The 23,576-nt window shown below is 42.7% G+C and overlaps 1 protein-coding gene across 14 annotated transcripts in view; it reads left to right on the top strand.

The window, feature by feature from the left end:
* The window catches only part of RALGAPB (Ral GTPase activating protein non-catalytic subunit beta), a 112,789-nt gene that overhangs the window by 7,328 nt on the left and 81,885 nt on the right, over window positions 1-23,576 (top strand). For 10 of the 14 annotated variants that reach the window (XM_043526610.1, XM_037877287.2, XM_037877288.2 and 7 more), the window contains 4 exons: window positions 6,402-6,617; window positions 7,655-7,857; window positions 18,524-18,687; window positions 19,943-20,129. In XM_043526610.1, coding sequence (XP_043382545.1) covers window positions 6,432-6,617; window positions 7,655-7,857; window positions 18,524-18,687; window positions 19,943-20,129 — 740 coding nt within the window. In that variant the 5' untranslated portion in view covers window positions 6,402-6,431. Of the gene's footprint in view, window positions 1-6,401; window positions 6,618-7,654; window positions 7,858-18,523; window positions 18,688-19,942; window positions 20,130-23,576 lie in introns of those variants that run through there. The other 4 variants (XM_043526616.1, XM_043526614.1, XM_043526615.1 and 1 more) reach the window with 2 other exon arrangements.

Below are 23,576 nucleotides of genomic sequence, written 5' to 3'. Positions count from 1 at the left end.
TCCACTGAATGCATCCGATGAAGTGAGCTGTAGCTCACGAAAGCTTTTGCTCAAATAAATTGGTTAGTTTCTAAGGTGCCACAAGTACTCCTTTTCTTTTTACTCAAGAAAGAGATCTTGGAGTCATTGTGGATAGTTCTCTGAAAACATCCACTCAATGTGCAGCGACAGTCAAAGTTAACAGTGTTAGGAACGATTAGGAAAGGGATGGATAGTAAGACAGAAAATATCAGCATGCATCTATATAAATCCACCTTGAATACTGCGTGCAGATCTCAACAATGATGTACTGGAAAGGTCCAGAGAAGGGCAACAAAAATGATTTGGGGTATGGAACAGCTTCTGTGTGAGTAGAGAGTAAAAAGACGGACTTTTCAGCTTGGAAAAGAGACTATTAAGGGGGGGATATGATAGAGGTCTATGAAATCTTGATTGGTGTGTAGAAGGTGAATAAGAAAATGTTTTTACTCCTTCACATAACACACAAACCAGGGGTCACGAAATGAAGTTAATAGGCATAGGGTTTTAAAAAAAAAAAAAAAACAACAACAAAAAACAGAAGGAAGTACTGCTTCGCACAGTGCACAGTCCACATGTGGAACTCTTTGCCAGGGGATGTTTTGAAGGCCAAAACTAGAAAGACCAATCCTCCAGGAACCTATCAGTGGCTATTAGTCAAAGATTGGCAGGAACGCAGTCCCGTGCTCTGAGTGTCCCTAGCCTCTGATTGCCTGAAGCTGGGAGTGGATGATGGTATAGATCACTTGATTACCTGTTTTATTCATTCCTTCTGAAGCACCTGGCATTGGCTGCTGTCTGAAGACCAGATATTGGGCTAAATGGACAATTGGTCTAATCCAGTATGGCTGTTATGTTCTTAATTTATTGGCATAATTGTACTATTCTAGTTATACTGGTATAGCTCACTGCATGGACTCTTATTCCAGAATAAGAGTGTCCACACAAGGAGTTAAGCTAGTACATTTCTTTGTGTAGGCAAGTCCTGAGAGAACAGGATAAAATCAAGACTACTAAATGTTGGATGTATGTATTTTTGACTAGAGTATTGGTTTTGATAGCTTATATTGCAGTAGCACTTATTGGCCCCATTCTGCTAGCCATAGTATGTGCGTACCTCCCTCCTTCTTTGGAAAAGACCATCTCTACCCCCAAAGAGTTTACAGTCTGAGTGACTGGCATATGTGAAATACTACTGTTTTGATCTACTTGTTAATGTACTTTTTTTATGTATGTGCATGTAGTGAAGTCTTGATATGAGACATGACATATATCAGAAAAGGTGGGGGAGTTGCACTGTATGTAAGAGAGCAGTATGACTGCTCAGAGCTCCGGTATGAAACTGCAGAAAAACCTGAGTCTCTGGATTAAGGTTAGAAGTGTGAGCAACAAGGGTGATGTCGTGGTGGGAGTCTGCTATAGACCACCGGACCAGGGGGATGAGGTGGACGAGGCTTTCTTCCAGCAACTAACGGAAGTTACTAAATCGCGGGCCCTGGTTCTCATGGGAGACTTCAGTCACCCTGATATCTGCTGGGAGAGCAATACAGCAGTGCACAGACAATCCAGGAAGTTTTAGGAAAGTGTAGGGGACAATTTCCTGGTGCAAGTGCTGGAGGAACCAACTAGGGGCAGAGCTCTTCTTGAGCTGGTGCTCACAAACTGGGAAGAATTAGTAGGGGAAGCAAAAGTGGATGGGAACCTGGGAGGCAGTGACCATGAGATGGTTGAGTTCAGGATCCTGACACAAGGAAGAAATGAGAGCAGCAGAATACGGACCTGGACTTCAGAAAAGCAGACTTTGACTCCCTCAGGGAACTGATGGGCAGGATCCCCTGGGAGAATAACATGAGGGGGAAAGGAGTCCAGGAGAGCTGGCTGTATTTTAAAGAATCTTTATTGAGGTTACAGGGACAAACCATCCCTATGTGTAGAAAGAATAGTAAATATGGCAGGTGACCAGCTTGGCTTAACGGTGAAATCCTTGATGATCTTAAACACAAAAAAGAAGCTTACAGGAAGTGGAAGACTGGACAAATGACCAGGGAAGAGTATTAAAAATATTGCTCGGGCATGCAGGAGTGAAATCAGGAAGGCCAAATCACACTTGAAGAGTTGCAGCTAGCAAGAAATGTTAAGAGTAACAAGAAGGGTTTCTTCAGGTATTGTTATACCAATAAAAACAAACCAGCGGGATCTTATTAAAGGGAAAAAGGCAAAATACCACATTTATTGTGAATACAGAAAGAATCATAGTAAGCAGTTATCAGAGTAACAGCCGTGTTAGTCTGTATTCGCAAAAAGAAAAGGAGTACTTGTGGCACCTTAGAGACTAACCAATTTATTTGAGCATGAGCTTTCGTGAGCTACAGCTCACTTCATCGGATGCATACTGTGGAAACTGCAGAAAACATTATATACACAGAGACCATGAAAAAATACCTCCTCCCACCCCACTCTCCTGCTGGTAATAGCTTATCTAAAGTGATCATCAAGTTGGGCCATTTCCAGCACAAATCCAGGTTTTCTCACCCTCCGCCCCCCCCCGCCCCCCCACAGACTCACTCTCCTTACAACGTGCATGAAAATCAAGGTGGGCCATTTCCAGCATAAATCCAAGTTTAACCAGTATGTCGGGGGGGGGGGGGGGGGGTAGGAAAAAACAAGGGGAAATAGGCTACCTTGCATAATGAGTTAGCCACTCCCAGTCTCTATTTAAGCCTAAATTAATAGTATCCAATTTGCAAATGAATTCCAATTCAGCAGTTTCTCGCTGGAGTCTGGATTTGAAGTTTTTTTTTTGTTGTAAGATAGCGACCTTCATGTCTGTGATTGCGTGACCAGAGAGACTGAAGTGTTCTCCAACTGGTTTATGAGTGTTATAATTCTTGACATCTGATTTGTGTCCATTTATTCTTTTACGTAGAGACTGTCCAGTTTGACCAATGTACATGGCAGAGGAGCATTGCTGGCACATGAGCAGTTAGTTATAGCTATAACATTCCATTCAGTCTCACATTTACTTACTCACTGTCACTCTCACTCACATTTATATATATATATGCCAAGCCACTGGCCAGGTGGCCTGGACATGAGGAGGGAGCAGGGCCTCATCTGATGCTCCTGGAAGTTGGTTTGCAGAATCAGACTCCGAAGTTCTCACTTACTAGAGTCCATTTTTATAGGAATTTCTTTCTATGCCAGTCTATGGGAATTGCTTCATCATGCTGTTGCTGAATCAATCAGCAGATAGCACATTCCTGACAGCTCCGTGCTGCTAGATGTTGTCTTGTTCTTTGGTTCTCCCATTCTTGAGGCTGTTGGGTAGATTCCAGTCTGCCCTCCGGGGGTCCTCTGATTATTTCCACTTGATGCCTTCTTCAGCCGATGGTCACTGGATTCTTAGGCTGGCACCTCCCCGATCATTCAGTTATTATCCACACCAAGCATGCATCCACATACATCCTCCATCTTGCTTTGTTAAAAATTGTGGTTAAAATAGAGATAAATACAACAAAAGGGCGGGGAGTCTCTGAGTGCTGTTTCTGTTGTTAGAGTATTGTTTTGAGTCTCTCTCTCTGTGTGAGTAGTTATTACAAAGAATTGCTTTGAGAACAGACTCTGTCTTAGAATGTAGTAACGCAATTAGCAGCTTTCAAGTTTAACACATAGAGGGAGAGAAACAGTACAAAAAACCAAGAGACCTCTTAATTAGTAATACCCTGAAATTTAAACTATGGGGAATCAAACTCATTTGTGATTTTAATACAGAACTTCTTTAATATGATCCAACAGTATGTTAGCAACAAGAAGAAAGTCCAGGAAAGTGTGGGCCCCTTACTGAATGAGGGAGGCAACCTAGTGACAGAGGATGTGGAAAAAGCTAATGTACTCAATGCTTTTTTTGCCTCTGTCTTCACGAATAAGGTCAGCTCCCAGACTACTGCACTGGGCAGCCCAGCATGGGGAGGAGCTGACCAGCCCTCTGTGGAGAAAGAAGTGGGTTGGGACTATTTAGAAAAGCTGGACGAGCACAAGTCCATGGGGCTGGATGCGCTGCATCTGAGGGTGCTAAAGGAGTTGGCAGATGTGATTGTAGAGCCATTGCCATGAGTTTTCAGAGATAATGGCCAATCGGGGGAGGTCCCGGAAGATTGGAAAAAGGCTAATGTAGTGCCCATATTTAAAAAAGGGAAGGAGGAGGATCTGGGGAACTACAGGCCAGTCAGCGTCACCTCAGTCCCTGGAAAAATATGGAGCAGGTCCTCAAGGAATCAATTCTGAAGAACTTAGAGAAGAGGAAAGTGATCTGGAACAGTCAGCATGGATTCACCAAGGACAAGTCATGCCTGACTCATCTAATTGCCTTCTATGACGAGATAACTGGCTCTGTGGATGAGGGGAAAGTAGTGGACGTGGTGTTCCTTGGCTTTAGCAAAGCTTTTGACACGGTCTCCCACAGTATTCTTGCCAGCAAGTTAAAGAAGTATGGGCTGGATGAATGGACTATAAGGTGGATAGAAAGTTGGCTAGATTGTCAGGCTCAACGGGTAGTGATCAATGGCTCCATGTCTAGTTGGCAGCCAGTATCAAGGGGAATGCCCCAAAGGTCGGTCCTCGGGCCGGTTTTGTTCAATATCTTCATAAATTATCTGGAGGATGGCATGGATAGCACTCTCAGCAAGTTTGCAGATGACACTAAACTGGGAGAGGTAGATAGGATACAGAGGAACCTAGACAAATTGGAGGATTGGGCCAAAAGAAATCTGAGGTTCAACAAGGACAAGTGCAGAGTCCTGCACTTAGGCAGAAGAATCCCATGCACTGTTACAGACTAGGGACCGACTGGCTAGGCAGCAGTTCTGCAGATAAGGACCTAGGGGTTACAGTGGACGAGAAGCTGGATATGAGTCAACAGTGTGCTGTTATTGCCAAGAAGGCCATCAATGGCATTTTGGGATGTATAAGTAGGGGCATTGCCAGCAGATGAAGGGACGTGATCATTTCCCTCTATTCGACATTGGTGAGGCCTCATCTGGAGTACTGTGTCCAGTTTTGGGCTGCACACTAGAAGAAGGATGTGGAAAAAGTTGGAAAGCATCCAGCGGAGGGCAACAAAAGTGATTAGTGGACTGGAACACATGAGTTATGAGGAGAGGCTGAGGGAACTGGGGATGTTTAGTCTGCGGAAGAGAAGAATGAGGGGGGGATTTGATAGCTGCTTTCGACTACCTGAAAGGGGGTTCCAAAGAGGATGGCTCTAGACTGTTCTCAGTGGTAGCAGATGACAGCACGAGGAGTAATGGTCTCAAGTTGCAGTGGGGGAGGTTTAGGTTGGATATTAGGAAAAACTTTTTCACTAGGAGGGTGGTGAAGCACTGGAATACATTACCTAGGGAGGTGGTGGAATCTCCTTCCTTACAAGCTTTTAAGGTCAGGCTTGACAAAGCCCTGGCTGGGATGATTTAGTTGGGGATTGATCCTGCTTTGAGCAGGGGGTTGGACTAGATGACCTCCTGAGGTCCCTTCCAACCCTGATAGTCTATGACATCACAACAAATCTTGTGGAGAGGTGGAAATTGACTGTTTTTCCTTTTGAGTGTCATTGGGTTTGTGGGCTAGTGAAATGAGAATTCAATGAGGTTTTAAAGTACCTTTTCTGGAGGTTCATTTTTGATTAATTTGCAACAAAAGAGGGGGCTTATTCAAGTGGCATGTTAGTTGGAGAGTGCACACTACAATTTACTCATTTTCTTAGCCAACTCTTTCCCAGTAGCCCCGGTTCCTTTACCTGTAAAGGGGAAGGATTTAACTTACCTTCCCACAAGATCATCTCTACAGATCCTTCTTAACATTTGTTTAGCCTGCCCTTTTCTTGAAATCTGTCATGTGTCCTTTCCTTGGCATCACAGGTGTTGCCAGGAGCTAATGTGTAGGAATGTACATTGGAGCTTGCACTTAAATTCACTGAGTACTTCTGGAATTGACCTCCAAGTGAAAAGAGGTGTTAGAGTAAGAGCAATGTCTGTTCCATAATTGCTGGGAAAGAGCAGGGGTCATTTCAAGTGACTGTGGATCATCGATACAATGCGGGAGAGGTCTTAAGATTGTCTTGATATCTGATTTTTACCTGTAATTAAATCAACGTTTTTGAACAAATTCCATATATTCAGCATACTGGTTCACTGGGCTACATTAGGGACCTCTTGGAGTTGAATGGCTGCGGTTTGATTTTTTTTTTTTTCTTTCCAATTCTCCATGAGCATGAAGCATTCATTTGCATTTTTAAATGTGTAATGGGGTATGTTCTGTGTCGTGTGGCCAGAGTTCTATTAATGTGTACCATAAGCATATTTAATAATTGCTTCTTTCTCTTCTCCCAGGTATTGCTTGGTGTGTAGCATAGAGGCACTATGTACTCAGAGTGGAGGTCCCTGCATCTTGTTGTTCAAAATGATCAGGGTCACACCAGTGTACTTCACAGCTATCCTGATAATGTGGGGAGAGAGGTGGCAAATGCAGTGGTGCGTCCTCTTGGGCAAGCCTTAAATACACCATCGGCAGCTGGGAGCGAGAGTTTACTAAAAACAGATAAAGAAGTAAGTGTTTCTCTACAGAGGTTCTGGTTCTGTTCACATGTTAACTCAGTGTTGCACATCTGTGTAGTTTTCTGCAGTGTAACTTTGAATTTTTTAAATAATCCAAGCTTTCTGAAGTACATTTAAATTCCTAAATGTAGCTGCCCCAGCCCCACCCCAAGCACTAGCTCTGCAGCTCCCATTGGCTGGGAACTGCGGCCAATGGGAGCTGCGGGGGTGGCGCCTGCAGGTGGAGGCAGTGCACAGAGCCACCTGCCACACCTCCACCAAGGAGCAGCCGGGACAGGTTGCTACTTGAGGGGAGCCACCTGAGGTGAGCACACCATCCCCCCTGGATCTGGCACCCTGCACTCCTGTGCCCCAACTCGCTGCCCCGAGCCTGCACCCCTTCCTGTACCCAAGCTCCCTCTTAGTTAACCAGCATTTTTCACTTATCCACACCCCCCATTTTCCCAACATGTTGGATAAAACAGCTTTTACTGTGTGTTGCTTTAGTTTCCATGTTAAGTCTGCTAGGTAGCATGATTTACAATCTGTAAGTTGGAGTTTGTTTAAAAAGTTTCTTTAAAGCTGTGGGCCATCCCCACAAACCCCTTGTGGTGCCCTGCCTTAATTCCTTTAATTGGGGAAGCATGGGTTTGCTTTTACAGCCCGAGGCAAGGAGATGCCAACATACACTAACCGAATACCATGTCCCCTTTTTAGTAAGGTTTCAGGACAGGAGTGACTGCAGGCCTGCCTGGCTTCTTCTCCTTGCCTTCCCCTGTTTTATATAGCTTGACCCCAGGGTGTGGCAGGGCCTCCTTGATTATCTCCAAGCTGCAGGCTCCAGCCTGTCCCTTAAGGGAAACTGTCCCTTTACGTATATGTTATAAACACACACAGCCTGAAATACTTCTTGAAGGGATGCATATGTTCAGATGATATTGCTAAAAAGGGGTGTTATTGGCACCATTGGGCTTGTTTTAGAAACATGTAGACATGATCTTATGTTTGGTACATACAGTATTTTAACAACCTCCCCTTTCTTTGTTTAGGTAAAATGGACCATGGAGGTGGTTTGTTATGGACTGACCCTCCCATTGGAGGGCGATACTGTGAAGTATTGTGTCGATGTATATACTGACTGGATTATGGCTCTTGTATTACCTAAAGACTCTATTCCTTTACCTGTTGTTAAGGAACCAAATCTTTATGTTCAGAGCATTCTCAAACATCTACAAAATCTCTTCGTACCGAGGTGAGAAGCAGATCTGTAGTGACCGGGGAGGGAAGAGATGGGGGTCTGGGCTTCTTAGCTATAGTCACGTAGTTATTTTGCCAGAAAGGCTAGCTTTTTTTTTTCTTGTCTTTTCTTTTTTCATTTGGCAGCCAAACTAGAGTAGGATTTGTAGTAAAATAAAACTGATTTATTACTTGTCTCTGCTGCAAAACACAACTGGGCCTGAAGTTAGGAGTGGGGTGGCCACTTTAATTTGTTACAGTTTTGAATTGCAAACTCTCTGCAGCTGCTTTTGCTGCGATGGTTAGACAACTTAATTTGCAAATCAGTCCTTGACTTACACGCTAACTATTCTAAACATTTCTTACAAGAACTATGTCCATGGATAGTTGCATGATTTGGGAAAAAAATGTTTTTGGATCACATCAGAGCACCCTGCTGGGCTTTTGGTGTATGGTTTCAAAAACCGAAAACCAAAAAGCACTTATCAGCTTGAATCAACAGAGGGGGATACTAAAGGCTCTGTGCCAAATAAGTGCAAAGCACGTGAGACTGAGCAGATTGACATGAGAAACTTGTGTATTACATGTTACGTAGGAACCTTGTAGGTCATACAAGGTGGGTGATTCTATCCTGGAATGCAATGACATGGAAAAGGACTTAGGATCATGGAAGATCACACTGGGCGCTCACGTTCCCTTGGCTCCTCTGTAGCGAAGAGGGCAAACATGATTCCTGGATAGGTGGTGGTTGTCCATGACCGAAGATGATGCTGTCAGTGGTAATACACTTTGTCCTTTCTACTTTGAATGCACATGTAGCTCAATATTGAGGAAGGGATTACAGTCGGTCTGCTGAAGCTGCTGCTGTTTACAACTCAGCCTCTGTACCTCAAGAGCCATATGGTGATTAGTCTCTGAGTAACCCCATTGCTCACTACTGCTTGTCAGGTGATCTGTCTGTTGATGCTCAGCTGTTGACATCAGTGATGCACTGCTTCAAGTTATACTTCAGTGTGTCTGTGAAGCATTTCTTCTGGCCATCTTGTGTGTGGTTACCTACTTCCAGTTTGCTGTACAGTAGCTGCTTTGGCATTCTGGTGTCGTCCATCCTGAACACATGACCAGCCCAGCGTAACTGTGATGCCATGAGCATGGCTTCAGTCCTTGTGGAGTGGCTGCATTCCAGAACTTTATTTTTAACTTTATTCTGCTGTTTGATGCAGAGTTTGGTATGCAGTTGTCAAAAATGGTATTTATCTAGAAACTTGAGGTGATGTATGAGTGCGAGCCCTGCTACAGATAGGACAGCACAACCGCTTTAATCTCTTATCTTTGTTTGAAGCTTAATACAGTATTGCTGCCAGTTTCTGCCTGATAGCCTGCCAATGATGAACTGGTTTTGTTACTGCGACTTGTCAGCTCCTTGTCTAGAGTAGCATCATTCACCAATATGCTGCCAGGATAACAGAAGTCTGTAACAGCATTCAGCTGTGTGTTGCTGATGGTGACTTCTGGTTTCTTGTAGGGTTTTCCTGGTGCAGGTTGATACATGACTTCTTTCTTTTAGATTCCGCCTCTGTTTTTGTAGACTCTATAAATTTGTCTGTTATCAATCGTATCTCTTGAGTTCGTTTTCTCTGGAGTGCAGTCATTCGCATACAGCAGCTCATCAACTACCTCAGATCTTGGTGGAGGGTTGCAGCATGTTTAGGTTGAATAATTTTCTAGAGGACAGGAAACCTATCCTGATACCAGCATTCAGGTCTCTTTTAGCATCACTGGGTATTACTGCATAGAAGACATTGAACAGGGTTGGATTAATTATGCAGCTCTAGTTAACATTAGTGATAGGAAATGGGTCATACTGAACCAATGTTCACAGACTTGTCTAAGCATTTCGTTATGCCATAGCCTCAGAATGTTGGTGAATTTTTCTGGATAACAAAACTTCTGTAATAGTTGCCAAAGTCCAGATCTGCTGTCAGTGTCAAATGCGTTAGCCAAGTCCAGTGAAGACTTGGTTCATTGGTAACGGTTCTGTTGCTGTTCTCTGCATTGCTCTTGCATCTGACTAGCTACAAATATGTCTGCTGTTCCTCGCATTGTCCTGAGACAGCATTGTGAGTCTGATAGCACACGATTAGTGATGTTGCATAGCAGACAATCAGAGTACTCTGGCCAGAATCTTTCCAGTGCTCGTAAGTAATGAGATACCGTGGTAGTTGCCACAGTTGGACTTTCACCTTTCCTCTTGTATGTGGTGACAATGGTGGCATCATTGAAGTCGTGCAGTACATCTTCTTCAGTACTCTCTATATATTGAGAGAATTTCCATGTAGTTGCCTCATTAAGGTCTCTCCTCAGTGCTTGACTATTTCTGCAGGAATACCATCTGATCCCTGCAGTTCTTCATGGCACTGGTTGCCGTGCTGACTCCATCAAGGGACCGGGCAGATGTTGGCATATCCACTGCTCTTCTTTGTGCCTCTTCTATAGTGTTGGCTGGTGTGTTCAGAAGATCACTGAAATGCTGTTGGCATCCCTGATAGTATTTCTCCTTTATTGGTGATCAGCAATAGGCTGTCTGCACTCTTTAAAGGCACTGTGTGTGTGTGTATAACCATTATACATCTTTCAAAGCTGCATAGAAGTCTTTGGTTTCATGACTAAGGCTAAGACTTTGTCGTAGTTATTTTTAGTAAAAGTCATGGACAGTTGCGGGAAATAAACAAATTCACAGGAGCCACGACCTGTCTGACTTTACTAAAAATGACCGGGGGGAAAGGACTGGGGGGTGAGCAGAGGAGGAATTAGGAGCTGTTGGATTTCTGAGTCATTCTCATCATGCCAGGCTTGGTGACGCCATTTTGCTGTACCCAAGATGGCAAAAGCTGCTTCATGTATGGTATGTGAAGAGTTGCCCATTTGCTGTTTTCATTAGCACTAGTAGTCAAGCCAGCAAGGTCAGGTAGAGCAGCTCTGATGTTTGTTGCAGAGCTGAGCTTATGTAGCTTCATCTTGTAATTGCTGTATGTTGAGCTGTCTGGTTTAAATCAGTGGTGGGCAACATGCATCTGGTCAGTGGCCCCAAGACAATGTTTACATTGACCTTCCTGCAGCTCCCATTGGCCGGGACTGGCGAACCACAGCCACTTTGGAGCTGCAGGCAGCCGTGCCTGCGGATGGTCAATGTAAACGCTGTCTTATGGCCTGCCAGTGAATTACCCTGATGGGCCGCATGCGGCCCACAGGTTGCCCGCCACTGGTTTAAATGATGATTTGCCATGTGCTTGCCATATTAACAAATAAAATTCTGGAGCATATCATGCAATGGTCTATCCATCAGTCTGTCCTGTGCAAGGCTGCAGTCATTCATACGTCCCATAGATCTTGCCAGCAGATGATAGTATAGTCAATAAGATGCCATTGTTTGATCCTGGGTGTGTCCATGAGGATTTCTTTTTGGTCTGGTAGGTGGAAAAAGGCTTTCATGATCACTAGCTGCTGCTTCACACATTCACTGAATAGCAGAGTTTCATTGCTATTCTTTCCCAGTCCCATGCTGTCCTATGGTATTCTGCCATTTTACTGCATTACTTCCGCCTTCACATTGAAGACCCCTTTTTGATGACCAGTTTATCTGATGCCATTGTAAACACTGAGGGTTTTTGTCTAAGTCACTGTAGAACTTTTCTTTCTTTGTCTGCATTTGTCATGATGGGAGTGTAAGCACTAATCATGGTAGCACACCACTTGTTTCAGTGGCAACCATAGAGTCATGAGCCAATCACTTACGCCTTTAGATTTATTTATTTTAAAAGCTTGGTACCAATGCAGTTGCTAATGGCAAAGCCAACATGCGACTGTCACGGCTCTGTGGATGGACAGTCTTGTTAGAAGAAAGTGTACCCTCCACTGATCTCTGCAAGTTGCTTTTTGTGACAATTAGTGAAATCAGACTTGCCAGTGATGACCAGCTCTCTTGCAACAAGGTCTGTGCCTTTGTCAGGTTTGATGCTGGTAGGGTTGTTGCCTAATCCATGAAGCCATTCCATGTAGAACATACCATAAGATCATTGTAATAAGTTTAGCTCATTTGCTGACTGTACGGGGGGGCATGACCTTCCAGATATAGTAAGGCCAGGTTCAATGGAAGCAGATAGTTTTGATATTCTCCTGCTTATTTATCCTTTTTTAACTAGGAGACAGAAGGTGTATTTGTATATGGTATTAGACAGTTATTGGAATATTTATATCCAGTTCTGGTGTCAACACTTAAAAAGGATGTTGCGGGGGGACGGACGGACATGAAGAGTTCAGAAAAGAATTATAAGAATGATTTGAGGTCTGTAAAACGTGTCTTATCGCAGAAAAAACTTAGGAAACACAATCTATTTAGTTTAGCTTATCTAAGACAAGGTTAAGAATTGACTTAATTATGATCTGCAACTACCTATGGGGGAAATAGAGATCTGCTTTTTCTGCTAAAATGAAATCTATCATAATGAGATCTGATGTTGAAACTAGAAAAATTCAGATTAGAAATAAAGTGCAGATTTTAAATGAGGGTAATAATCACTGGAACAATTTACTTAGGGATGTGGAGGACTCTCCATCCCTTTGCAGTCTTTAAATTAAAACTAAATAACATCCTAAAAGAGATGCTCTAGCTCTAAAAGAAATGTATGGGCTTGATGCAAGAAACACTGAATGAGATTTTTGGTCTGGGTTGTGAGGAAGGTTAGGATGGGTGATCATAGTCCTCCCTTAATATCTATGAATACACTTTCCAGAATTCATGATTAAATATTAATAATAGGTTTCATGTTATAAAGATGACATGGCTTTTATTTGCAGACAGCATAGGAAGCTTTTTGATAAGAGAGATCCTCTTATAAGTGGGTGCAAGAATTTTAGTACTGATTCTCTGCAGATACATGATGGCTCAGCTGCTCACGTGAAATCCATGGAAGCACAAACTATCCTAAAAAGCACAAACTAAAATTTTGTCCATCGAAAACTCTTGTTAATAAACTGCACCGTAAAATGCAATGTGTGGAATTCCAAAAACTTGCCACCTTATTCCATCACTTCTTACGCACTCACTGAATATGGATTTCAGTTTTAAAAATTAAGAAATATTCTGCAAATGAAACAAAATGAAGTCAGTTTTGCATAAAACTAAGATTTAAGAGAACTGTTGGAAAATCTTAGAGGTCTCAGGTGCACATTGAGAGTTAGACATATTACTTTGTTGGCACTGATATGTCAGAAGCTGAGCAGGTGTCAATTTACATCAGATTTATGTGGGCTAGAAAACTTACTTTGTCAAAGTAGACTTGGAATTTAGGACAACTGATGTAACACAGGGCATAAAAATGTTTTAGGAAGTGCTGTGCCTGATGAAACTGATAAAGGCTATCCTAACCTTTATGTCTACAGGGAGGGTAAATTTGAAGAGGTAACAACTTCTGGTTGTTGAGGCAAAGCTTCAAAAAGATCAGATGTATATCCTTGAAGTCGCTGTTGAATACATGGATACTAGATTTTTCCAGGCTACAGCAACCACCATTCGTGTGTTTTTTTTCAATAGTTTGAATCTACACTCTGATCTAGTGATTAAGAACAATTGGCCTATTATGACAACATACAAATCAATGATCTGTTTAAGCACTTCACAAGTATTAAATGGGGAAGAAGAAGAGCATCATCTGTCAATGGCTGACTCTAAAATTACATTTATCTATCACCAAGCTTAACACAACAGTTCACATACCTGTTTAATAAAGTTTTTGGCAACTAAGCCATTTGCCTTGCAAGATATATTAGTGTAGATGGATATACTGTTCTTGTATTGCATGCCTGCAGAGTGAGTTCAAAACACACGTCATGGCCACGCAGTAAGCACTTACCACAGCCTACTCTTACTGTAGCATAGGACTAGACCTAATCTGTACGATTAGCTCTAAAGTGCAAAGCAAAAGGACATTCAATAACTTGCTTCAAATTCTAATACCTGAATATTTAATAATCTTAGTTTTTGACTTGGTCTCAGACCACAGATAAGTGGCATTTTAGTTTATATTAAAGCAAGGTCAAAAGTAAGCATAAGATGATAGTCAGACTTTTTAAACAAGCAAAAAACTATGGCAGAGAAATCCCCAACCCCATCCTCCTATCTGCATTCTCAAGCACTGACTAGGGGAAATTCTCAAAGGCATTTAGTGAATTTTATTGCATTGTCTTTTTGTAATGGCTCTGCTCCCTGCAGCTGTAGGTGCTCTTTGATGGCACAATTTCTGTTAAGTCAGTGCCTGTTGTGGGTGAGATTTCACAAGCTGGTCTTGCAGGTTAGAGAAGCAGCAGTATCTAGATATGATTTAAGAAAAAGGAGAAACCTAGATATGATTGTTATCCTTAAAGATTAAATAAGATTGGTGGAGGGTACGAAGGAAATATTCAGCAGCCTCAGTTGTATGAGGCAGTCCTACTGGCCCCCATTACGGCAGTGAGGCCTTCACAATCTTTAATATGTTTACCCTCACAACACTGTCTGAGGTAGGGAGGTGCTGTTACCTGCATTTTATAGGTGGGGAACTAAGGCAAAGAGAGGCAAAGTGTCTTGCCAAGGGTTGTGCAGGTTGTTTGGTGGAACAGGAACTTGAACCAAAGTTTTCCAAGTACTAGGCTAATGCTCTAACCACTGGACCATCCTTCTAAGGGTGTTAGACTTACTACAGACTTAAATTCTAGTTAATCTTCTGATACTTACCCTTCTCAGAAGTAAGGGAAAAAGTGAGGGCTGCGAAAAATAACATTAAAATTAGGCTTCTGATTTATCAATTTAAAAAAAAAATGTATTATGGTAGCCACCTAGAAGTCCTAGCCTCCCTTTGAAGCTGTCATGAAAACTTTGAAAGCATGAACCAAGTACATCCTGGTCTACATGAGTCTATAAAAAGCCTAGTACAAGAGACTAAGAGGTGTAAAATTCTCTCTTCATGTCAGTACTGACTCAGCTGTCCAGCAATGACATAAATCACATTAACAGGAACACCCAGCCAATGTGCTTATCCCAATGGTCTCCTAGGCCTCTCCAGGTGCCAAAAGCCCCAACTGTTTCCTACCTGGCTGCCAAAACTTGCAGCTTCCCCTGACCGCTCAGAAAGTTGTGCATTATCAACCTAAAATTCTGTGGCACAATGAAAACCAGAAAATAGGGAGCCTGCATAAAATCAATTGAATTTATATCCAGATGAGCAAGGCTCTGCGGATTGTATTTTCATATTTAATTCAATAAAAACATCAGTTATAATATATGAGAAGCTTCCAGAGCAATTCCACAATTTCCGCAAAGGCTACAGCTCCAGGTGCCTTGCTACAAAATTAAGGTCCACATTGTCAGAGTTCAGAGGAATTTTACCTAACACATGTAGGATAGAAATAAAGTAGGCCAGAGAGACTGCTGGATGATGGTGAGAGATGATGCACCCATTCTGTCCCATATGACTCCTGCTATGCTCCCCATAGTTTCTTCCCCTATGTTTCAGGACCTGAACTCTGTCTCCTCCAGACTGTTTTTGGCAGCTCAGCAGTCCTCTTGCCTGTTTCCATTTGGTACCAGGTCTTACTTGCTTTCTCTCTCCTGTCCCTGCCCTGCCCCCAAATAGCTGACAGATTGCTACAAGGAGGCAAGGACTGGAGCTGGTGGCTGCTCCGAGGAAGAGAAGCAGCGCCCAGTCAGTGGGCAAGGGAGACCACCTCCAAGCTCCTGGGAGAGAAGCAAAAGTGGCTTCCTGTTGCCCCACTGCAGTAGGGCAGCACGTTAAGAATTGTTGGCAGCTTCTACCTTATTTTCAAGCCCCTTTTTTTTTTCTTCCCTCTCTCCCTCCCCCAAACAAAAAGGAGTTCAAATCAAAGGTGGAATACAGCTTTCCCAGGAGCTGGCTCAGAACTGTCTCATGAGAGCTAAAAATGATCACAGGGTCTGCTATAGTCAAAGTTAAATGCACAGCTGAGCTCATGGATTGGCTTTCCCCCAGTAAGCTGTGTGTATATACACTACTCATGAGGTGTTCCTTCTGCAGGCTGGGAAGGAAGGAAGAAACTTAAAACTCAGAATGGTATTTATTCTTTTAATTTTTTTTCCCCTAAGTGGGAGAGTCTCAGATACTATGGGGAATGCTGGTGGGGATAGAATTCAGGAGAATACTTCCTACCCCCTCTTTTTGTGGAATAAAAGCATTCCCTGTATTACAGTATTCAATCCACACCATAAATATATTTTCTTAGTGTTGGTCCTGGTGAAATAGTTTCCTTTCCCACCCCCAGGAAGTGATGTAGCTATTGGCTGCCAGGAGCGCAATGGTCCAGCGTTGTGATAAGAGGGTGCTGATATCTAAAATAGCTCAAGTGTACATCTTCCATCTAAGAGATGAATGCATGAGGAAAGGTGGCTATCCTGAGTCAACCTAATTAGTTACAAATGAGCAGACTTGAAATGGCAGGTAGAGAACAGACAGGTTAAAGGCTTGATGCCCCCAGAAGTAAGTGTTCATAAACATTTTTATAATAGTCCAACGTTTAGTCCCCTAAAACAGCAATATGTACAGAATCCATGCCTGCAATAGCTACAGTGCTAAAACAGTTAATCTGTGCTCACTTTTGAGACCTATAGCTTTGAAATAGTGTCAAGAGCAATGAATATGAATGAGAGAGGGAGAGAGCAGGGTAAATTGTAATCGCTCCTAGCTGACTGATCAACCAGAAAGAAGTCACCTACGTCCTTCCCTCTCATGTCAGCCTCTGACTTCTAGGCCTAATGAAATGAACCCTAACCCTAGCTACCCTCCTTGATTCAAGAAGAACAGGAGGACTTGTGTCACCTTAGACTAAAAAATGTATTTGAGCATAAGCTTTCGTGAGCTACAGCTCACTTTATCAGATGCCTGCCGTGGAAAACCCGCTTGATTCAGGAAGCATTGTACTACTAAAATGCAATAGCAGTGGCTGTCAGATAATGTCCCAGTGCCACACGGGCTTCCAGTTGCATTAGATGAACAAAATGCTCAGGCTCTGGCAGATCTTGTCCTAAAAGTAAGTATGGGGCATCTTTTGTAGATGGTACTCTGCTGAAATCCCTTAATCTGGCCCAAATTTCCCTTTTCTGTAAACCCTTAACCCCTTTAGTTTTCTGCTGCTGCAAACTATTTGCCTCCATCACAGAAATCTTGGTGAGCGTGGAGTGAGTGCTTTTGCCTTGTCCTTCCTAATCAAGTGGGATTCATGCATGACATTTGCATGCTATAAATTTATGATGTTAATGGCATCCTGTCATCAAGAACAGAGTGACAGAAGATATATAATGGCTGGTGCTATGGAAAAGCTTTTGTCATTGTTACTTGCCCTATCTCATCTTTGTATTTCACAAAATGGCTTTTTGAAGGTGTAGAGAAATCCAGACAGTCTCATCAAAACTCACTCTGTTGTGGTATGTGAGAGGGTTATCCCATCATGAAAATATTGACTAAGAGCTAATGTATTAAAACTCTGGCTTTCGCGAACAAGCTTTCTCTATATGCAGAGGACCTCCCTAATCTGCTTTTCCTATTCCAGTGACTTTTCTAGAACTTTTAGAAAGCTTAGGAGGTTTTAGGCTTATGGTAAGTTGGGGATAGGCAGTGTTGGAGGAGGTGGCAAAGAAGCCAAACTAGTTTGCCAGCACCATTCTCTCCTGCTTCCTAATATAACACTTCTCTTCTGAATTAGATATCTGGCCATAAGTGAGTCCTGACATCTCCATTATGTTCAGGTTTATCTTTGTCTTGTCTAGGAGATATTCTCTTGGATAAGTGGGCTCCTTTTTGGTGACATGTGAGGTACTGAGTCAGTCTAATCTCCATATCCTCCACAAAGAGGAAGTCCGGATCCCTTTTGCTCTCCCTATGCCATTAAAAAAATACTTAATGTGGTAATCAGCTCCTTCATCTTTGCTGATCTAACTGTGACTTCAAAATACCCTTTACGTCGTAAGCGCTTTAAAGCAGGATCACATCACTGTCCATGTTTATACGGCATATTGCACAATAGGATCCCCATCCTGACTGAACTTAGTGTAATCTACATATTAAATAAGGATGCTGTGCCTATAGATAGGAGTAGGTGAAAGTCGTCATTCCTGGGATGAATGGGTGAGGAAGATTGGGAACTGGTTTATTTGGTAAGCTTTGTAATTTACATGTGCCTGGAATAATTAGGAGCACTCTTAAAAATCAAAATAATACATACTACACTTTAATTCCGCCTTTCTGCCTATCCCATATGTGTCTTTATGTGTTTTTTACATGATCTCATGGCATTAAGTGATGAGCCAAACAATTGGAATATAATGCAAAGGAACTGTACTTTCTCTAACTGAAAATGTATACATGGTGTAGCATTTTGTATGAGTGCATGTTTGTTGTGTAGTGTCATGAAAGAGCTATTGTACTGTATACCTCACTGCACCGAGGCAGAGTTGGATTCCCATGAATCACCTTAACTCAAAGTTTGGTTCAATCATATTGCCATTTTAAGTTCTTTTGCATATAACAGTGAATTTTCGGTACTGTAGTCAATCTCAGAGCTATAGATTCATTTTTGTTGTTTTGTTAAGAGACTCAAATAGTGTTTTTCTCTTGTAGGCAGGACGTGGGGTCCAGTCAGAATAGACTATGCTTGCAGGTTTTGAAGGCTGTCCAGAAACTGGCTCGTGAGTCAACCATCATGGCTCGAGAAACTTGGGAGGTTTTATTATTGTTTCTCCTACAGATTAATGACACACTTTTGGCAGCTCCCACTGTGCAAGGTTTGTGTCTTAACTTTTTTTCATTTGCATCTCTTATGGATATAAGGGTTTTGGCCCCCAAATGTAGTTTGTTTTCATGTTGAAAAACTTATCAAAAGTTGCTGGTGGCCATGTAAGAACAACCACCCATCTCTAGGATTTAAACTCTGAACTAAAGGTGGATGGCCTGAAATTGAACCTGCTTAAACAATTTCTGTCCTGTATGAATTGTCAAAACATACTCTGCAAGACATCTGATGGTCCATCCCAGATTACTGCGTCTTCTGTCTTTGGGGTCCCATAATTCTGTCTGTCAGCTCTGTATTCTTTCTTTTCCCCTAGCTAGAGAGGCAGTGTGAAGACACGTCAGTACCTACCCACGTGTAAACTAATACGTACATGGTCAGATCACACACACACACACACACACACACACACACACACACACACACACACACACACAGAGATGTGTTACTGTGATGATAACGTGTCTAAGTAGGCGAATCCCTTGTTGCACAGGTATTCGCATTACCTATGTGGCTAGCTTTGCACTGTCATAGAATATCAGGGTTGGAAGGGACCTCAGGAGGTCATCTAGTCCAACCCCCTGCTCAAAGCAGGACCAATCCCCAATCAAATCATCCCAGCCAAGGCTTTGTCAAGCCTGATCTTAAAAACTTCCAAGGAAGGAGATTCTTCCACCTCCCTAGGTAACGCATTCCAGTGTTTCACCACCCTCTTAGTGAAAAAGTTTTTCCTAATATCCAACCTAACCCTCCCCCACTGCAACTTGAGACCATTACTCCTTGTCCTGTCCTCTTCTACCACTGAGAATAGTCTAGAACCATCCTCTCTGGAACCACCTCTCAGGTAGTTGAAAGCAGCTATCAAATCCCCCCTCATTCTTCTCTTCTGCAGACTAAACAATCCCAGTTCCCTCAGCCTCTCCTCATAAGTCATGTGTTCCAGTCCACTAATCATTTTTGTTGCCCTTTGCTGGATTCTCTCCAATTTATCCACGTCCTTCTTGTAGTGTGGGGCCCAAAACCAAATTATAACATTTGGACTTTTTTAAAACCTGGATGCACATGTAGATCAGAATAGGTTTAAGGGTATTTAAACATTGCTTATAAACTGAAATCTATACAAATTCAAAGTGGTATGAGCATGATAGCCATGAGATTCCTTTAGGATCAATAGGGTTTCCTAGGGGAGATGGCTGAAAGAGATCTAGCATCTTAAATGGCTTTAAATGCTTGTTTTGTTCCTGCATAAGGTGGCATTGCTGAGAATCTGGCTGAGAAACTGATTGGTGTGCTGTTTGAAGTGTGGTTGCTAGCTTGCACTCGGTGCTTTCCAACACCCCCTTATTGGAAAACTGCCAAAGAAATGGTGGCCAACTGGCGGCATCACCCTGCTGTAGTGGAGCAGTGGAGCAAGGTTATCTGTGCCCTTACTTCCAGGTAGGTGAAACCTCAAAAGAAACTGACATTGAGATGAACACACTTGCAGTGTGTGTTGTTCAGCCAGTTTTCTGTGATGATTGAGTCTTTCATCTGTCTGTATTTTCTGTTTGTTTGTGGAATGCGGTTTTAAAGAGACAAATATATTCCAATATTTGCAGAATAACTGGATGTCCATTATTTCGTAACTACAGGTACAGTAACCATATCTATCATATGGTTGATCACACTTTTGCAGACAGTAGCAAATTTGAATAACAAGCAGCTCATCCAAAATCTTTTGGTAAGCAAAGCAAATACCTGCTAAAACCAGGTAAACTTCAATATCTATGAAGTTTGGTTCTATGGATATTATTTTTCCTGTTCATATTTTTAGTAAATGTTAGCATTCCATAAATGAACAGTTCAGTGTATAGTCTCTTTGTGTCTGTGTATAATCTTAATATCTCTGTTATCCAAAACATTACAATGTTACCTAGTCTTGTTACATATAATGTTCCATTGTTCTGACTTTTTATCTTGTCTACAGTCGCTTTCAGTTCAACTCTAGGAAAACTTCTGCTGTCCAAGTGCTTCTTAAAATCTGAAAATATATGTCTAGCTTTTCCATGCTGTACAGCTTCTCATCACATGTATTTAGAAGAAGAAGATTAAGGTTGGAAGAGACCTCGGGAGGTCATCTAGTCCAACCCCCTCCTCAAAGCAGGACCAACACCAACTAAATCATCCCAGCTAGGGCTTTGTCAAGCCAGGCCTTAAAAACCTCTAAAGATGGAGATTCCACCACCTCCCTAGGTAACCCATTCCAGTGCTTCACCATCCTTCTAGTGAAATAGTTTTTCTTAATATCCAATCTAGACCTCCCCCACTGCAACTTGAGACCATTGCTTCTTGTTCTGTCATCTGCCACCACTGAGAATAGCCTAGCTCCATCCTCTTTGGAACCCCCATTTCAGGTGGTCGAAGGCTGCTATCAAATCCCCCCTCACTCTTCTCTTCTGCAGACTAAATAAGCCCAGTTCCCTCAGCCTCTGCTTGTAAATCATGTGCCCCATCCCCCTGATCATTTTCTTTGCCCTCCTCTGGACTCTCTCCGATCTGTCCACATCCTTTCTGTAGTGGAGGGCCCCAAACTGGATGCAGTACTCCAGATGTGGCCTCACCAGTGCCGAATAGAGGGGGAATAATCGCTTCCCTCGATCTGCTGGCAATGCTCCTACTAATGCAGCCCAATATGCCGTTAGCCTTCTTGGCAACAAGGGCACACTGTTGACTCATATCCAGCTTCTCGTCCACTGTAATCCCCGGGTCCTTTTCTGCAGAACTGCCTTTACCCAGTCGGTCCCCAGCCTTTAGCAGTGCATGGAATTCTTCCGTCCTAAGTGCAGGACTCTGTACTTGTCCTTGTTGAACCTCATCAGATTTCTTTTGGCCCAATCCTCCAATTTGTCTAGGTCACTCTAGACCCTATCCCTACCCTCCAGCGTATCTATCTCTTTCCTCCCAGCTTAGTATCATCTGTGAACTTGCTGAGGGTGCAGTCCATCCCATTATCCATGAAGATGTTGAACAAAACCGGCCCCAGGACCGACCTCTAGGGCACTCCGCTTGATACTGGCTGCCAACTAGACGTCGAGCTGTTGATCATTGCCTGCTGGGCCCAACGATCTAGCCAGCTTTCTATCCACCTTTTATAGTCCATCCATCCAATCCATACTTTAACTTGCTGACAAGAATACTGTAGGAGATCGTATCAAAAGCTTTGCTAAAGTCAAGGTATATCACGTCCACTGCTTTTCCCCATATCCACAGAGCCAGTTATCTCATCATAGAAGGCAATCAGGTTGGTCAGGCATGACTTTTTTCCTTGGTGAATCCATGCTGACTGTTCCTGATCACCTTCCTCTTCTCCAAGTGCTTCAATATGGATTCCTTGAGGACCTGCTGCTTGATTTTTCCAAGGACTGAGGTGAAGCTGACTATTCTGTAGTTCCCCAGATTCTCCTTCTTCCCTTTTTTAAAGATTGGCACTATATTTATTTGCCTTTTTCCAAGCATCCGGGACCTCCCCCGGTCACCAGGAGTTTTTCAAAGATAATGGCCAGTGCTCTGCAATCACATCAGCCAACTTCCTCAGCACCCTCAGATGCATTGGATCCGGCCCCATGGACTTGTGCATGTACATTTTTTCTAAATAGCCTTTAACCTGTTCTTTCACCACTAAGGGAGACTCACCTCCTCCCAATACATACATATATACACATATTTGTGTGGCATCTTTTATTTTGTACAACTAAATACACAATTCTTCTGGCTATTTGTAGCTGCTTAGATGTAGTAGTATATAACGTTTATGATGTGTTTTTATGATTCGTTGGTTTGGAAAGAACAGTTGTAATTCTCTGTTGTAAACAGTTGTAAAGCATGCATCAGTGTTCTGTTCCACTGTTGCTCCGTATGCTTTGTGCCCAGATCTTACTGCCCTCTGATGTCTAACAGTTTTAATGCCACTGATCTAGAGTAACCTGTGGGTTCTGTGACACTTGTGTAAAATGTAGTACTTCTGTTGTGGATTTGTTTGCTTGTTTAAATCTAATATATAAAGAGCTGAGGTTTTTTGATGCCAACCTTAAGCTCAGTGGTGCTTCTAGTCTGCATGAGTACCTTTAGCCCAAAGAAATTCTAATCCAACTTCCAAAGAGCAAAGTGTCTTTTTAATAAACAGCTTTCCTGAATTTGGCTGCTAGTAATATGCTCAGAGTAGGTTTCCTGAATCAAAACAATGGTGATTGGTTAGTCCCATAGGGGTGCATGTGTATGTGTAAATTTAATATTTTGGTATCTAAGAGTATTTCTTCACTTCAGAGTTAACTGGGAATCTTCTGAGATGTTGCCCTTTACTGCCTCTCCCACCAGACAACAAATTTTTCACCCGAATTTAGTGGTGCTCTAAACCCAGGCTAGCTGGCCCTGCTGGAGTATAGGCTAGGCTCAGGTTCTGCTTTCACTTGAGCTGGTAACCCACTCACTTTGCAGTGAGGACACAGGCTAAATTGCTCAAGTGCTGGTAGTCTTCCAGTGCCTTCCCACAATTCGCTTCATGTGCTCATAAGGAAAGACAAGTTCTCCCACAATTCACTGGGAAAGAATCCCAGAGCAGCTCAGCTTATTACAGCACCAAGAACCATAGGATGTCCCCCTTAGCACCCCTAGTGAGACACACGGGTAAATGTAGCACCAGTGAGGACACTAACTTGGGTAGGGCTTTGCGGTGTGGTTGCTTAGTTCTGGGCTAGGCGACCTTGGGTTCTGAATCTGATCACCTGAGTTAACTCTGCAGTGAAGATAGACCCTCATTGTGTTAGAGGAACTGGTTCAAGAGTTCAGCTTTAACATACTCGTACTTTGAAAGCAATTAAATTACTACCCGGCATGAATCTGTCTTCA

This window comes from Chelonia mydas, chromosome 13, assembly GCF_015237465.2.
Source record: "Chelonia mydas isolate rCheMyd1 chromosome 13, rCheMyd1.pri.v2, whole genome shotgun sequence".
In the NCBI taxonomy this organism is placed as follows: domain Eukaryota; kingdom Metazoa; phylum Chordata; order Testudines; family Cheloniidae; genus Chelonia; species Chelonia mydas.
Note: the sequence above shows the minus strand (reverse complement) of the source record. Positions and strands in the feature narration are given on the sequence as shown.